Raw genomic sequence first — 18,501 nt, 5'->3', positions numbered from 1 at the left:
TTATTCATGCACCACAAACATCACACGAGGCACTGTCTGCCTCAGTGTGCTTGGCTGCAATATACCATAGTATTTACTTTACAAATACAGCAGGTACACCAGTCGGGATACCATCATCGTGTCGTGTTACCCCACACTGGACTTGCAATCCAGAAATCGTCGGTTTGATCTCCCAGTATAACAGTCAAAACAATGGGCAGGTTTCTTAAATTTATGGTGGCGAGATGTTAACTACCTCACCTGGTATACAGAAGGTCGTGGGTTCAATTCTGACCCTGACGCCTGCATATTTGGAGTTTGCATGTTCTCCTTGTGGTTACGTGGATTTTCCACTGGCTCCTCTGGTTTTTCCCTCCACATTTAGAAACAAGCATCTAGAGTATTTGGCTGCTATATATTTCTACGTAATAATCCACTTCTTTCAGCTTTTATGTGGCCAGGTCGCTTCTGAAAAATAGCTGTGTCGCTCAGTGGGCCTTACCTGGTCAAATTAAAAGTTTAGTTTAAATAGTTTTTAATTCCCTAGCCTGTGTCTTCCCCAGCATGTATACATGGGTACATCCCAGTCAATTGGGATGTACCCATGTATACTGCAGGTTGTAATTGGTGGGATAAAGTGTCGGTAATCCAACCTCTTTCAAGACGTACGGCCATCGTGGAAGAGTAGGCCAACATACTCTCTAGAGCTCCCTCTAAACCACGCACTTCTGCCAGCACTGCATGAGTCCCGAACCTTTGGCTTTTATGTGCAGCGATACCATACGTGAATAAACAACGGCCATAACCAATGTAAGGCAGAGAAAGTAGCTGGGCTTTATGGGTTGTTTTCTCTCAGATGTCATTGGCAGGTCGGCTAGGTGACACAAATACAGTACCCAGTTTAACACCACAGTGTCCAGATGTAGTCCCTCCCCTCAGGTATTGATTTGACTTGCCTATGCCGCTATTGCACTATACATGGACGCAGTGGAACAAATAGGACGCACAGTCACGCTATTGTTAGTGTGTGGCCAAACCCGGCAATCGAAAGGTTTATCTTTATTCCATTGAAACAATCGCCTTCCTCCTCCTCTTCTCACCCTGGACCATTCTTCCCCCGAGTATATTTCCCACTGTTTTTTCATTCCGGTTAAGAAATGCCTTCTTGGTTCTTTCGGTAAAGTCACGTAGAAAGGAAATAATAAAGTAATAAAAATAAAACATAATAAAAATAATAAAATAAAATATTTTATTATGTTTTATTTTTATTATTTTATCATTTCCCTTCTACGTGACTTTACCGAAAGAACCAAGAAGATGAATCCCTGCAGTCACGAAAGCTTTAAGTCCCTAGAAATGCCTTTGTTAAAAAAATTCGTAATGTTGCTTAAAACTTTAAGGTCACTTATATAGGCACAGTGGTAATTTAATATCGACAAGAGCCTTCTGCAAAGGACGAATGGTAAACTTTAGTGTTATTTCACTACAACATGACCAATAGCCAAGGAGTTTTACAATTACATTTAAATGCAAAAAAAGCATAATATCCTTCCACGTCAAATAAGACCGAACAACAATAATATAAGTGCAGTAACAGCAGGAGCCACGGAACCAACAATAACCGAGGTAAAAGGTAAAGGTTGAGCCCTGAAATTGCTTGCTCATGGCACTGCTAGTAAAATGGGCTTCTAGTAGGGGAAGCTCCAGAGAGCCCCCTCCCAATGGTATGTTGGCCTACTCTTCCACGTTGGCCAGATATAGTCTTGGAAGAGGGAAGGAGTACCGACACTTTGCCCCACCATTCGCGACCTGCTCACTGTGCTGTACCTAATTTGTACTGCGACGGTGGACTGAGGCAGTGGGGGATTTAAGAAACGTGCCCAACTGTTCAATTGCTGTGTCAGGAGAATGAGTCGAGCCCTGGATTGCAAAGCCCGGTGTGCTAACCATTACACGGTGGCAGCCTCCCTATAATGACCATGACACTTCTGTAGAAGCTGTGAGGGGTATATGGAGAGAAAAAAAAAACACCATCACGAGATTAAAATCGTGAAGTGTTGCTCTGGAGCCGTCCGCTACGTGTGTCCCTGCCAATGACTTATGGCCAAGGACCCGAGCAGATAACGTGGAGTGGCAGCAGCGTGGCACTAGTATCACCCATATCACGTTCGTCTGATAACGCCGCGCCATTCAACTTTGCCTTGGTATCAGTTCGAGCCGTACAGGACGCGCGTCCCTCCTGTAGTGTCTGAGCTACAGCTGAACAAGGCTCACCCCAACGCTCTTTAACCACGCACACTCCCAACTCCTCTTCCTTCCCACGATTGATGGCGAGCTCTTGCACAAAAACTCATCTTCTTAAGTCATACTGCCAAATTGCAGGGCAACATTTAAAAGAACCGTTTATATTTATTACTGCGGTTAACTTTTTCCTTTTTTCCAGAACAATTTTAATACATTCTCGCGACTTATATATCACACTTTGAATCAGTCTCGGTTGTCTGCTTCCTATGCCCAGATAAATAATAATGAATTTACAAAACGCATAAAGCATTTACTAATGTACGGTCTCAAATTACTTCCAAGTTTAAAGGAAAGCTGTACGACATTCGTGAATGTAAAGGTCGAATGTGTATGTTTAGATACTACTGTTTATGAAACGATCGTAAATATGGAACACGTGTGCAGTCTCTGGCGCAAATTAAGCGAAAACATAATTATTTAACGATTTTCTTTTTCATTTTCCAAGGTGTATTCTAAAATAAATAGCAGCTGTCCGCAGTCAAATTTCGCGTCCAAAAGTAACACATTTTAGTAAGAAAAATTCATGGAAATAGAGAGACAGTGTGATAAATGTTACCTTTCTGTTCACATTCACGGAGAGATTCATTATACACTCCGAAAAGCTTTGCACTTTTGCCTTTTAATTTTCGGCATAATATACAAGCGGACTTATCCAAATAAATATGTTTGCCAATAACAATGCAAACCACTATTATTGCAGATCTACAGTGTTTGAAAAGAACCCAATTAAAACGATTGCGAATAACCTGCAGCTGGTCCTGATGCCCTCGGCTGATTCAATGTCGTGTTCCCTTTGACGATGAAACCAAGATAAAGAAGTGTGGCCCATTCCCTTCACCTGCACAGTGCGCGCCGGAAAACCGGCCTAGCGATAGAACCCTAAAAATAATTCCCCCAAATTTGTTTCATATTTGTGCTTTTTTGTCATCACGTGAAGAAAAAAAGTTCATTCAGAACTAATACAGAACAGTGCAGCACACCGTATTGAATATTGGCCCATAAAAATAGATATCACACAGAACTAGTTCACACAAGGACTAAAACTAATTCTGTGTGACCCCTTTTATCTATGCTGGGGGGGGGGGGTGCATCTGCCCACATGTTCTTACTAGTGAAGTGTGCATTTTAACGGGAGTAAATGAGATCATTTTCATTATCCCAGAGCTATAATTTAGCCAAATTAAGTGAAAAAGGAAAGATAGTGTGACGAGATTTTGTGTGCGCTCATTGGTGTCTGGACTGAGACTATCTCACTTAGGAACAATATTTAATCATGCATGGCTGACAGGAATTGAACCCAGGATTTTTTGATTTAAAGCTTTCGTGACTGCAGGGATTCATCTTCTTGGTTCTTTCGGTAAAGTCACGTAGAAGGGAAGTAATAAAATAATAAAAATAAAACATAATAATAATATAATGTTATTATGTTATTATTATGTTTTATTTTTATTATTTTATTACTTCCCTTCTACGTGACTTTACCGAAAGAACCAAGAAGATGAACCCAGGATATCAGCAGTATCGGCTCAGTGCTTCTAACCCCTGAGCCACAGGATTACATTTGAATTGCCTCAGTCTTTACTGTGCCCGAGATCGAAAGGCTTTAACGATAAATGGAGTGAAAAACAAGCCATTTGGGTTATCATTACCTCACAAATGTTTGTAACATTTTGTTTAAAGAAATATTCAAGACACCTGCATGCACGGAGGAGGGGGAAGTTGAGAAAAATGTATTACCGAAATGTGCCATGAACTTAGCGATACGAGTTCGATTCCTGGGCATGGCTAACATGTGTGATGGATGATGAGTGAACGAGTCCTGTCCATACCCCCCCCCCTGCCGCCACCAAAGATACAGATCCCCCATGTAGCCTTAACAGACTGTTGGAGCAAGTGCTGTTAGTGAGTACCTAAGAAGGCCGACATGGCGCACGAGGGGGTGGGTGGCCAGCACCGCTGCCTGGTTGCCTTTGTCTCCCGAGTGGCGATATTTAAACACTGCACCAGGTACTCATTTGAAGCTGAGTCGACCTATGGAAGGCCCAGGACTGGCAGGTAATTATCACTGGTGGTGGCTATGAGCGGGAATCGAACTCAGGTCGCCAGGTACACTACCCTTCCCCCCACCACCTCCCACGATTTCACCAACCGACACTTACCAACATGGTGAAGTATGGTTAAACAAAAACCCTTACAAGTCTGCATCCAGCAGTGGATTGACTAAGAATGTAAATTAAAACAAAAAATTATTGGGCAAATGGGTAATTCGTAAGTTCATCTCGTACGTACACTTTAACCAAGAAACCATTTTTTTCAATTATTTTTTTTAAAGGGCAACATATATTAAGTGTATCCCTATGGCCTTATTTGTGGTTAACTCAAGAAAGAGAGTACCTGCATTGCCATGAAGAGAGCACATTTCTGAGAAAGCAATTAAGATGACACAGTAATTAAAAAGTGGACATTTATCTTCGTATGATATTTGTACCGACATGTCTTTTGTTGAAGAGGTCATATATTTGCACCTTGCGAGAGTGGAAAGAGGAGGAAACTAGCGACAACTGCCCGTATCTCGACTGTTTCCAATAAATTATTGCACATATTACCAAAGTAATTGTGATTTCAGATATGCAAATGAAAGCAGGATCGAGGACAAAGCGCACTGCGGGGGAATGCATTTGTCACTCGGCACCACTTAGATGCAGTTTCCCCACATATGCGTTCATTTACATTCGGGGCTTTCAGTGATGATGTTGCACCACACTGCTGTCCGTGCACCAGTGCACAACGTCAACGATGCATGGAGTGGACGCTCTTGAACCTGACGTGATACTGCAGAAGCCCGAGAAAGTATTTGCTCGTGATTGCCCATATGTTTACACGAAAGAAACTGGCTTGCTATATCCATGTATTGCAAAACTGGAGTAAGAGTTGGGCTATTATATTATCGCGTAGGGTTTCAAGGTTGCGCTGAATAGCTCTACAATGCGTTTCCGGGCCGTACCACGTGCTTTTCGGCACGACGTCCGACGTTTCATTCCACGTGCTGGAAGGAGCTCCTTCAGGAAAAATTTCAGTAAAAAAACACTGTACAACCCAAAAACACAATGGACTGCCAAAGATGTTGGTTATTTGTGGGTTTCTAGACTTCATGTGTATGTATGTATTCCTTAGAGTATGTTTTTTCCCCATTACGCTCTAGAGAATGTTTTAGAAGACCTGGGCATATAGATAAATGCCTGTATTGTATATCAACATGCCCACATGTGAAGTGATGATATCAGTTTTTCAGGAATCTGCTGTTGCTTTACAGAACGGAAGATATAAATGAACGAGACACCAGCATGCCTTTAACTAATCACCATGCCGATCAGCATCCCGCCTCAACAAAATATCATGATCCTTTTAAAAGGAGAAGAGATTTGCAAAGCTTGGTTGAGCATGGGAGTTTAATTTCTATGTAATGTTACTGAATACCATTATATTGGTCTGATGCCCTAATAATGTTTTACCATTTATTTACACAAACCCTCAACCAGTATATATATACAAATACTGTTTCTTGGAATTTCTCTCACTTGATGCAGCTATCGTTCTGTGACGGTCCCACCTGAAGACGGAAGCTTGTGTTGCCTCTGAAACGTCGTGATTTTTATTTCATTTTTATTTTACTTTTATAATTTTTTACCTACGTGACTTTACCGGAAAAACCTAAGAATATGAATCCTTGCAGTCATGAAAGCTTCAAATCTGTTGAAGTATTGTCTAACAACAACCATGCCCGACACACCATGATTGGGGGGGAGGGGGAAACCATCATCCAGCAGTGGATTTGATTGAAATAGTTTATTTTCTTTTTAAAGTATTATCAGAATATACCCCAAGCACTAAAAACTATATACAGAATGTTATAATCTCCTTGAGGTGCTGACATATGCGTTAAATGTTTGAAGCTGAAAGGCGTTATAAAAATACAAGGCAGGGAGTCTTAAAAATTTCCATTTCAAAACCCGTCCCATGAGTTTTCAAATACTTGAAAAAGAAAAATCTGATTGAATTTATTTTATATTGAACTTACTACACATATTACATGGTGTGTATGGCATCTTAATTGGATGTAAACAACAGGAAAGACCTAAATTATGTATCTAAGCAAGCTGACGATGCACAGCACTTGTATTTTAACGCTGCAAAAGGTATTTCCAAAACCACCATGAAGTAATGTCAAACTATCTATGGAGACAGATGCACAACGAACTGCAGAGTAACCATGTATTTTCAAATATTTTCACGCAAATAAACACGCACGTACACCTCGCCCAGACACGCACACATACACGTGCATTCACCTCGCCCACACGTCCCCCCCCCCACCCCCGTATGAGCAAAGTCCTTCTCGTACCCTAAACATGCACTTACACAAAGCAGCAAGTATGCATACAAAGTGCAGGCACTTACTCATGCACTTTCACACACGTGCACACAAAGACAAAGATCTCCCGTTTAGCCTCATAGACCAGAGGGAAACAGACGCCCACAAAGACAACGATCCCCTGAGTAGCCTACATAAGCTGTTGGGGCAAGCACTTGGGCGATAGTGTGGTCAGCATCACGTCTGGCTGTCTATATCTCCCCAGTGCTTATGGTAACACACCACACCATGGACTCATTTAAGGCTGTGTCGACCTATGGGAGGCCCAGGACTGGTCCAGACGGCACTTCCGTTAGCCGTGGCTGGGACTTGAACTCGGGTCGCTGGGTTTGTAGTGCAGTACGCTAACCACTATGCCACCACTTTCCCAGTGGGATGCAGGCGCACTCGTGAACGCGCACACGTGCACACGTGTACGTGCGTGTACGCGCACGCGTGCACACACGCTTGCACAGAGAGAAAGAGATCTGAATGGGGGTGGCACAGAGGGCCAGGAGGTTGTGAGCTCGTTTGTTCAAAACTCAATCCCATCCCCCAGAGCAACATGGCAGGCATTGCATTACTAACGCAGAGGCAGCGTCGCCGGCGCGCACAGCCACTGAACACATAACAAAAAATATGAACGAATAGAATGTGCGCACGTGAAACAAGTACAATAAAGCTACATTAAATAAGTACCGTACGGAGTAGTTCTCATCCAAACTAAATTAGAGTTTAACATCAATCATTGAGTTACATTTGACACAAAAAAAAACATTTCAAAAATCATGCATACCCACCCAACCGCCTCTCATGGCAGATAAAAAAAATACAGCAACTATAAAGAATTTGCTTCAAAAACAAATACTACTTACCTTATTACAATATGACAGAATACATTTTAATTTCAAAGCTGATACAGCTCAAACTAGGATCTTAAACGCATTTCCTTTCTTTACTTTACATGTGGCAATATGCATTACACGTGTGTGTGTGTGTGTGGGCATTCCTCTTGGCTTTGGCCCTAATCATTCACGGGCCCAAGAGGAGCCATTCAATGTCACGGCGCCGTTACTGTGATGGACAGGGTCAATCGATACGGCAAATTTTGGCCGTGATCGATTCCCGTCCTGAAAACTCTGCATCTGTTTGAGCTCGGAGCGGAGGCCAGATGGATCCCCATTGTAATGGGTCCGCTCGACCCGAGCCAATTTGGCCGTGACAGATTGTTTTTGGCACGCCATGACAAACTAATCAGTGTATGTATAGGGCCAATGACAAAGGTAGTGACATGGATTTTCCAGGTTAATACCAATAGATGCGATACCTTAACAAAGGGTGTGTAAAAGGTGTGTAAGACTGCCAGGGCAAGTACACATGTATATATATGTAGGGTAGTTTGAGTTTGATTATAGTGTGTGACGTACATTTTTGTATCCTTTTGGCCAATACCGCACAATCATAAAAAATATCTGTTGCAGATTATTTACACGAGTTGTATATTGTTTGCTCCAACTACATTTTGCGAGTATCGTAGGGGTACATTTGGTTGAATAAATGCAATTAACATATCTTTAAAATATTGATTTCATTTACGTTAACCTTGTCCTGAAACAGAAATTGTAAGATGTAAATTACCGAATTTGACTTTTAACAGCAAAGTTAATTAATTTCACAGGATGTGATAATGCGTTTTATGGGAGGAAAGGAAAAAAAAGACAACTGTTTCAAATTAGACACTTTCTGTGCATGATTATTAATGGACTAATGCCGGAATCCAGTTGCCAGTGGTAATGGAGCTGATGTCCGCAAAACGTAGATGTTAGCTTTAGAAATCCTGGAGTCTTAGGTCATGCTCCATCGAACACACCAAGGATGCACATGCTCCATCTTCTCATCTGCATGAATATTCTCCACGTGACTCATCTTTTGCTCAACCATATTGTTAGAACACCGAATTAATAGATTCTTACGAGGAGCTGACTGTGCCGGCTACATGGCTCTTTGAACAAAAATGCCCCCTGTGTAGTGAGCTATTTTACTTGATAAAGTGGGACATTAACGTCTCGCTATTTAAATTCAGAATTGAAATTGCAAACTCCTGAGTAATATTTTAAGCAGATTGTCGAACTGATGGATTTATCACCAGTAATCTAGTGATGTACAAGTTGATTGACCTCATTAGTATGATGGATCTCATTTTGCTCTCAGCAGGTAAACAATTCCAGATCATGTTTTAATTAATTTGCTTGCAAACCACAAAATACGTAAAAATTAGCATTTCCTAAAAAACACCTCTAATAATAATACTCATCACCAATGCAATAATATTTGCATTTAGGTACAGTACTTGACATTGGTCTTTGTCAAATTAATTTGATAAGTTCGTCACCTGTCAAGACAATATTTCCCTTCTATCCACTCACATGCAGTTCTTATTGCTGCAAATAAAACTGCAACTAGTGGTCAGATGCATCAACAAGATAATTGTCAGCCTCTTCGAGTAGGGCGATTCCATTGATCTATAAAAAAATGTGTATAATTTGTATTTGTTTTATGTTTACTAAACAGTATAGTACAAGATCAAAATACAACCCTATTAAAGACAGCATGACCCATTGACTGTACCATACAAAACATGTCCAGTCAATGCCCCTGTAATCAAAAAGACGAGCAAACCCAGTGAACTGAATGCATATACACATGGATGTGCTTGAGTAAGATATTTAATTGTTTTGTATCAACTACAATTCAGTGTTCAAGTCTTGTAATTGCATATTATCATGGGAGTAAATGGATGAAAAGGACAATTGCTTCGAATGAGACACTTTCTGCACATTATTATTTATGGGACATGCCAGAATCCAGTTGCTGGTGATCATTGAGCCAATGTCAACAAATACGAAAAACGTTAACTTAAGAAGTTCTGGAGTCACAGGTTATGCATGTAGTTCATGCAATATGATGCTAGAATAAGATGATTCATATTTATTTTGACCAATCTATGCATAATTTCTCAAAAAACAACATCCTAAACTAAACATAAAATTATCCTTTGCAATAATTGTTGTGTGTGTGTATATATAAACGATATATGTTATGGCATATAGAATAAGAAATTAGGGTTTTTGTGTGGGATAGTTTTTGAAAAGATAGTTAAAAATCCAACCAATAGCACTTTATACTTGTGATGAAGATGGAATGTGTTGCGACACCTTAAGAAAGTATAAACATCGATCTTTAAAATATAAAAAATACCAATAATGCATAAACAGAATCGTCACATTAAATCTAGAATACTTAACATTGATTACTCATCTTTCCCGGTGCACATCATCAATTAAAAATTTATTTTTAGTAGATCTTCAACTTGAAGGACTACATATATTTTTGTATAGCTAATCCAAACATTTATGTTAAAGCTCAGCAAATGGAACAAATTGGTTTATTATATTAAAGTTTAAAAAGCCAAATTGGTTTCCTGCTCAAATAAACGTGTGCATGACCTTGTCTCCTGTTTACAGCCTTAAATCATTGGTGACAATTCCACATTACTGTGGCGAGGGCAAGTCTTTCTATAGTAAAACCATCGTTTATTTCCCCACAATACATTGTAATTCGGATTTGTATCAAACCCAGAGGGATGAAGGACTGAGATAACCCCCTACTGGGATTTAAACTCCGTAACCTTTTGATTGCAGGCTCGCAAATACCACCGCTTCACCCAACCACATTGGTTAATTGAATGGGGCAATAACAATCAAATACTGATGACGAAGTGAATTCCAACTCACCCGGATTTTTACCAGCCGAGTTCTTGAGGCGCAGTGCTTCTTCAGCAGCATCCTCTGTTAATGGCAAAGAAACAACGAGGCCCATTTAAAAATTGCACACAATCCGAAATGTTTTTATGTTAAAAGGTTTACATCGGCACTATGTACTTGAAGATTATTTTCAGAATGCCATTACCAGTAATAAGTGCAGATTATACGTATGCTTGCTTTCATGGTAAACAGAAATATGTCATTGAAATATACATATATGTTCTAGTACATAACTGCAACTTGTTCATTTCATATAAAACACGCATTGGAATGTTCGTATTGAAGGGTAGTATCTAATATAAACAGTAAAAAAAATTATACATTTGTGTAAAATTTACAGCAAACACTATAACAATTTGAAACATGTTTTGCTTAAAAGATCATGATACTTAGCTGTAATACATTCATGCCGATTTAGTTATCTAAATGTGAATTTTAACAAAATGTCTGAAATATCTACAACATTTACACAGCAGTCCATATTTTCAACGTTCGGGCTCTTTGCTTATGTTTAACCAAACATGTTAACATCCAGACATATCACAATGCTGGGTTAATTTATTTATTCACATTATCCCACTATTTACAGAGCGTAGTGGGGAATCTAAACAGCTGTGCATTCCACCTATTCAAAGGTAATAACAATGAATCCACAGTCACGGCATTTAATTAACCATTCTGAACGAACAGGACGTGCTTTTGTTCCATTTTCTGCAGGTTACAAATCAAACGAAAATGTTAAATCTACTTTCCTTTTACTGGTGAAGTAGCTCAGACACGTAAAAGAAAGGCAAAATAAACCCCCCCCAAAAGTCGACGAAAGGAACCAGGCCTAGCTTAACGTGTGCCTGCATAGCATCTGGCCAGCTGCCACCAAATACCAAGCACAAGGCAGGTGGAACGACAGACAACTGAGAGGCAGAGTCTAACCCCACAGAACTTAGATGGAGAGAAAGTTTATGTTATAAAAAAAATACCCAATGACATTTACTCGTGACCGAAAGGTGTGCCAAAATATTCCTAGATTAATACAGTTACGTTTGTTCGTATGCTAATTTAGCTGTTCAGGCAATAATATTGTAAATGTTGTTAAATATATTCACACGTTTGCACTTTGAGTTGATTATTATTATGGGTTGACTCCTGGGGGTTAAATGTGTTGCAACAATGAATGTTATTATTCAAGTTTACTATAAAAAATATATATTCTATTTGCTGCCTCCTGTATGGCACTGAATCACCTCAAAGTTATTTTAGTGCAAAAAATAGGACGCATTCCAACATTATTCAGACAAAATAAATTGTATTGAATAAAGATAAGTAAAGCATGTACTGTATTAGCTTTCTTGATGTTTTACAGACAACTTCACTTTTCACTGTGCACTAATTTACATTGCATAGGATATTATAACTTTGGCAAATATAAAACTGTCCAAAACAACGTCGCTCCTGTATTGCTATCGTGCAAAGTATACCAAGTTACAGTTTTGTATTTGAAATGGGAATCACAAAGTATAACTCCCAGTCGAGGTACTTAGTCCAGAGGTCATCAAATAATTGGTCGTATTGAGAATTCTTAAGAGCTCATTTGATAGATGATAAACTTAGTATGCTCAACATATGCTTCGGAGAGTCAATACCTGAGAAATCGTTTTTTTAAGAAAACGGCATTTAAGCTTTTATGTCATAGACTTAGAAAGTGGACCTCATCGAAATAACTGTCAACTAGAATATTGTAATAATTACATTAAAATTATAACCTCTTGAATAAAATGTTATCCATCAATGTTAACCAGCCAAGCATTTCAGGTTACTGAACGTACCATGTAATTGGTCAACCAGATTGGCAATTGAAGCTTGAACTAATTGTAAGAATGTTCTCGTTGTATCATGTTGCAAAGGAATAAGAACAAGTCGTCAATAACTTTTATTTAAATAGCATTACATGACTCGACACAGGCTGCGAAAAGAAGGCCCTTTGCATACCAATGCCCCTTCTCATCCAATTTTTGACTCATACAGCAGAGCCCGTGCATCCTGTTTACTTGCAAGTGAGCCATGACATTGGTGCAGAGAATAATCCACTTACTCGTGCAACATTACTGTTAGAAGAAGGCTTCCCTCAGCCCATGGTGCTTCCGACCCTGACCAATGCAATCAAATCAATGGGCCGACCTTGCAAACCTCCCATCAAAAATTCAATCAATTCTGCCTTGCGTCCTAGACCCACACAGTTTTGCCCCTTTATTTGAACTCTGTTTGCATATTCTCCTCAAATATCAACATCGTGGTATGGATTATTTTTTATATATATACAGATCTCATGGGATAACACCATTCAATGACAGTGTTTTATATATTTGAACAGATGACAAATTCTCTCCTGCTGCAAATGAGCTATGCACTGTATATAAATGAAAACATTATATGTACAGTGCATTCTATATATGTAAAGATACACACACACGTCAATGTCATTGGCACATGTGCTGTGTTCTAATAAAAGGCATGTTATATAATCTCACCTGAAGACGGTCGCTTGTTGTTGCGATCGAAACGTCGTGATCTATTATTTTTTCTACCTACGTGACTTTACCGAAAGAACCAAAAAGTATAGGCATGTTATATAACACAAACTTAGTCTAAATTGAGTATATTTCGTTATATTTGGGTTACGTAAAATTGTAACATGCCTGTAATACCTCCCTCCTCCTCCCTTAAAATCCAATAAATTGTCACAAATTTAGGGTTGCGATTCAATTTACAAAATCGATTCCTCTTTTTCTAGTAGCTGGTTGTGGCAGCACGACAACCCATTAAATACAAGGTATACGATATTTAAATACAGGTACATGAAATTGATTCTTATGCAAGCGATTCCATGCAGAATAAATTATTTTAATCGATGAATAAAGGCATCATTACACCCTTAATATTTCCGATGTATTTTTATAATTTTCACCTAATATATATTTCTATATGATCTTGTGGGAAAAGGTATATGTTCTAAATTATATTTTATTAACCGGCTTCATTGTGAACTAAAGTGCAAATAATACAGCGCAAGGGAAACCACAAAAGGGTGAATGCATGTGTGCTCACAGGCAAGCTAGCTACTGCCCTAACACTCATTTACACATCTGGATGGGATGTGCCAGTTGATTGTGCACGGACAAAGAGGGCTGTCAAACAGCATGCAGTCCAAACAATCTCAATCCCATCTAAGACTGCTGAACCAAACAGCAAACTGTCATGTACCATTACATTCCTGGCACACTTCTGCAGCACCACAATGCATTGCGCACACGACAGCTGACGGGCACACGTTTGCATGCCACCAGAGAGGAGAAATGGTTTAACAAGCAAAAAAATTAAAATGCATAAACAATCCAAATGCCTGTAGATTTTTTTTTTACAATTGGGGAATCACATCTGGTGTCAATAAAAATAAAACGTTTCGTAACAACTTCTTTCAATTGGAAAATGAGGAAGAGGATAAGTGGTGCATGTTTAATTTTCCATGCGTATACTGTTAAAACTGGGGGTGCCAGCGGTGGTATACTGGTTGACGCACCGAGTTATGAAACTGGTGAACTGAGTTTGATTTCCGGCCATCAGTGGCGAATGATATCTGAAACGGTCCTGGGGACCTGATCCCCCCTCCTCCCTACCACCCCCCTCCCTACCACCCCCCCACACCGCCCTTTCCTTTCACCCACCAGCACTGGCCAGCATGGTCAAGAACGGTCAAACAAGCCCCATGACTGACACGGCGTGGAAAGACCTTCATCCAGAAGTGTCTTGACAAAGAGATGTGCATTCATTTTTATCTATCATTATCACCAGTGTACACTAAAGTAGTTCAGCGTGTCTTTCGTATGTTGCCAACCGTGCTTTCGTTGTAAGAAACCCTTCAGTAGCAGAAAGCAGAACAATTGTAATTAAGTTACAATAGGAAGGCTGTGCTTTCACATTTCACAAAAGCATTGGGGACACAGAGTATCTACAAGAGCACGCAAGATAAGGTCCCTGCCCTGGTTTCACGCAATGACTTTGAAGTTGTCAGTAACCGCCGAGGCCTGACTCGTGGGTTGCCCACACTGTGCTACACCGCTACCACCAGCCACAGCATAAAGAGAAGCATGAACACTTTGGACACAGAAAAACACAGCCACTGGACACAGCATCACAATGCTGATATAACACAATGACGTTAATTCAATTTTCCCAGCAAATTGTTCATGAAAGGCACGGATAACGCAACATTTCCAAGTAGCTGTGCATGGCTTCGTGTGTGGCTGATGTATTTCCCATTGTGCTATGCAAGCAAAACTCGCAGTAGCTTACACAAGAGACAAATGAGGCAATCAAGGTTCATTGCGATAAGACTTTCTGCATGAAACTTCCAAACATGTGATGGGAAATGTAAGCATAAATACAGAAGAAAATGTGTCCGCTGTAACTAATTGCATTTAGATATTTAAACCCAAATTGTATTGCAACAGTCTTGTAACCTGTAGTATAACAGTTACAATTCACAGCCCCTTGTCACTTCCACTGCTAGATAAAGGCCATGTCAGTCATGGGGGTTGTTTGACCATACTTCGTCACATCAGTCAGTGATGGTTGGTAAACTATAGTCCCAACAACAGTTCAGATATCAACTAATCATACACCACACAGAATCAGACGAAATATAAACACAACACGGAATTACTATTTTAGCCTGTCATTGTAGCAAACCAAAGTCTGAGGAAAGACACAGCAATGTAGTGAGAATAAAGATGAGCTTATGAAGGACAGAATGTAACAACACATAATTAACATGCGAATTGTTAACAATGCATCTGTCATTGCAGCATATTTAATTCAACAAAATCACACGACAGTACAGCCAGTGTGGTACACAGAGCGGCAGTCCATTTCCAGTATGTAGGACATGCATCATCACTTCGTACGAGGCGTTTTACCGAATGTCAAATGAAAACACCGCCTTCAGCTGTGACATTTTTTTTATGCAGAGCTTTAGTATAGCATCAGGACTCTTGTGTGCAAACAAAGAAAAAGAAAAATTCTCGCCCAAGGCTTTAGCTCATTATATGCACCAATACAGAATTCACTGGCATATAAAGCCCTGGTTGGCTTGTTCAATTAATATAGTTTTTTTTCCAGAATCGCAAGCAAACCTTGCAGCAAGCGTGCACAAGCATGCGCTAAGAGAGTGATTTACACATCGGTTCGTGTTTGACGCTGCTTCTTTGCATTTCAAGCAGCCCTGGTGACCTCTCAATGTGTCTGTCATTTCATGCAAAGCACACACACAGACAAGAGGTGGCTTGGTCCACCATTGCTAATCGCTGCAAGTTTCTTAAATATGGAAGAAAAAAAATCCACATTATATGCTGCATGTGCTAAGATTTCACAAGGCAGCAAATTGGTATGATCTTGCATACAAAAGGCGATCATCCGCATGATCAAACAGAATAGCAAAAAAGTACTATTGATTGTTCCTCCGTCTTTCATACGCTGCCCCTGGCATCATGAGCCTGCAATGTGTGTGTGCAGATGAGCAAAACAAGGGAAGTACAGGCAGTGATGGTGGTAGCCCATTGGGAGCCTTAAGCAGAACATTATTTTTGAGGGCCTCCCCTTTTGCAATTAATACAATCCTGGTGAGATGACAAAATAGATTTAGAGATAGAGAGGTGGTGAGACAAGATGTGTGTAGACAAAAACAAGGATGTAGTGAGATGAGAGATGGACACAAGATAGGCACGAGATAGATTACTTGGCTTTTTATAGCTTGTTAAGCATATTAGGATTTGAATTCGAGCTGATATTTGATACACCCCCTATGTGTTCAAGAATATGGGGCCATTTGAGCGACTTGGGGCCTTTGAGCAATGCACTTGCTTTTTGCTTCTGCCCAGCGCTGGCCCTGACGACAGGCACACATGGTGTTGTGGCAGATTACAGCACTAATGCTTCAATGAGTCATCCGTCCATGCAGAAAGCACCGGGGTCCTTACTGTTTCAAATACCCATCTGTCAACAAAATGACAACAATGTATCCTCTGGCACTCACAACAGAGCATGTATGCAATGATGTTCCACCGACGAGTGGACAGTATACCAGGACCGCCCACATGTCACCAGTTGCAAGTGACGGAACAGATAAGCAATGAGAGGCATGGCGAGGTATTATCTTGACACGATTGCTGGGCTAGAACAAGAAGAAATACATTTTGTGGAAATCCATTTGTTACGTGAGTTTTTATGAAAATCAAAAACTGCTCTACAGAGGGAAGTAATATAGCAAGCAATTGCACAAAACATCACCTCATATGATGTAACATCGCCATAGGTGCATTTTGAAGGTATAAACAAAGTTCACCATTTGAAAGTGAAAAAAAAGTTATATTTTAAAATAGCACCGACTAGTTTGCTTCTAGTAACGTTTGGTTTTCAAATATTTTGTTTGAATCACATTAAAAGATTCGTGCTGCACTACTTCTGTGCTACACAGGAATTCCCATACATCTCACTGGCTTGCACAAAGACCCAAAGCAGTTTCAAGTTCGGTCAGTAGGAGTCGCCCTCTCCAGCAAAGCAACCGAACAGGCGGGCCAAAGAAGCGAGCACGAGTTATCATCTTAAGGCACATGCCAGCAACATGATGCAGCTTGTAAAGACAGCGACGGCATATTCCTGGGCTCCTGGAGGTCCTTAATTAACCCTCCCATACATCATGTCCACTTTGATGGACTGCTTTGCTATATATATAATCTTGATATTTACGTCTGCTATAAAATGATATGAACATTTTTCAAGACGTTTGGGTGGGTTTCTTTGACTCCTAAAATTACACTTAACCCAATAAGTAGATTTTACTTTTAATAATGTGTGCATGAGAGGGGTCATATTCAGCCTGATTGGGTTGCATACACTGTGGGTTTTATAAATGCAGCTGCAACGAAATGAACGAATGTACTGTAGTTCCAGGGCACAGAACAAACACCGAATTATTATTTACTCTTTTCTCTTAAATAAATTTGAGTTTGAATACGCTGCAGATGTCTATTTTAAGTTACTGAATATATTAAACGTCAAAGTAGGTATAAAAAATACTATTTAAGTCAACTATCTACAGTACCTCAATGCATGTTCAATATACAGTAATGTATTGAACATTACACAAACAAAAAAACTATTTCCTACGTAACTTTCGTCATATTTTTATTGTATGCACGTAACCCACAGGTTGAGGTGTGTTGTTCTTGGGTGGTTATTTGGCCAAACTTCGCCATGCTGGTCAGCAGAATTGGCAAAAAATAAACTAAGATGCAGCTGAGTCAACCAGCAATGAATTGATCATTGTTGATGACAATAATTATCCTTCCCAAATAGTACAGTACTTTAAATGTTTGAGATGCTAAATGGTGCTCATTGCAATACCACAAAACCTGTAGCCAAAAGACACACCTCACCTCCTGCATGAGCTCATCATGCATATTGGTAACTTGTTATGTAATGCGTCTACCAATACATGCGCCTTTAAACTATTTTCTCATTTAAAACACGATATACTACGTTTCATGCTTTCTTTTGGGGAGATTGTGGCTATTCTTGCATTCCCATCTGCTAGGCGATCTCTGTTTCACTCACGGAAATGGTTGTTGCTACTGCCTGCACGAGTCAAACACTGGGTTGTTTTATTAAACAGGATGCCTCGGTAGCATTACACTGTGCAACAGCCTTTGTTTGGGCTGCAAACTCTTGACACAAACATAGATTCATCTGAAATCAACACGTCCGGTTCAGGGTTCTACATTACCCAAAGATCTTACGACTGATCCACTAAAACATGTAATTTTATGCGACAACGGTCTGCTACTTCAGAGAATTAACCAATTTCTTCGATAATAAAATTGCCTCGCGTCTAGCAGTGTTCCAAGTCATGCTCGCTGCAGTTTGCTGTGTGTG

The 18,501-nt window shown here is 39.9% G+C and overlaps 1 protein-coding gene across 1 annotated transcript in view; it reads right to left on the bottom strand.

Annotated features, from left to right (window-relative positions):
* Nucleotides 1-18,501, bottom strand: part of LOC133347176 (neuronal PAS domain-containing protein 3-like) — a 105,137-nt gene that overhangs the window by 17,323 nt on the left and 69,313 nt on the right. Inside the window, exon 5 of the mRNA XM_061559224.1 lies at nucleotides 10,489-10,542. Coding sequence (XP_061415208.1) covers nucleotides 10,489-10,542 — 54 coding nt within the window. The remainder of the gene's footprint in view (nucleotides 1-10,488; nucleotides 10,543-18,501) is intronic.

This window comes from Lethenteron reissneri, chromosome 25 (assembly GCF_015708825.2).
Source record: "Lethenteron reissneri isolate LAM-NWPU_2019-01 chromosome 25, ASM1570882v1, whole genome shotgun sequence".
NCBI classification, from domain to species: Eukaryota; Metazoa; Chordata; class Hyperoartia; order Petromyzontiformes; family Petromyzontidae; genus Lethenteron; species Lethenteron reissneri.
This window is presented reverse-complemented; position numbering and strand designations above follow the sequence as displayed.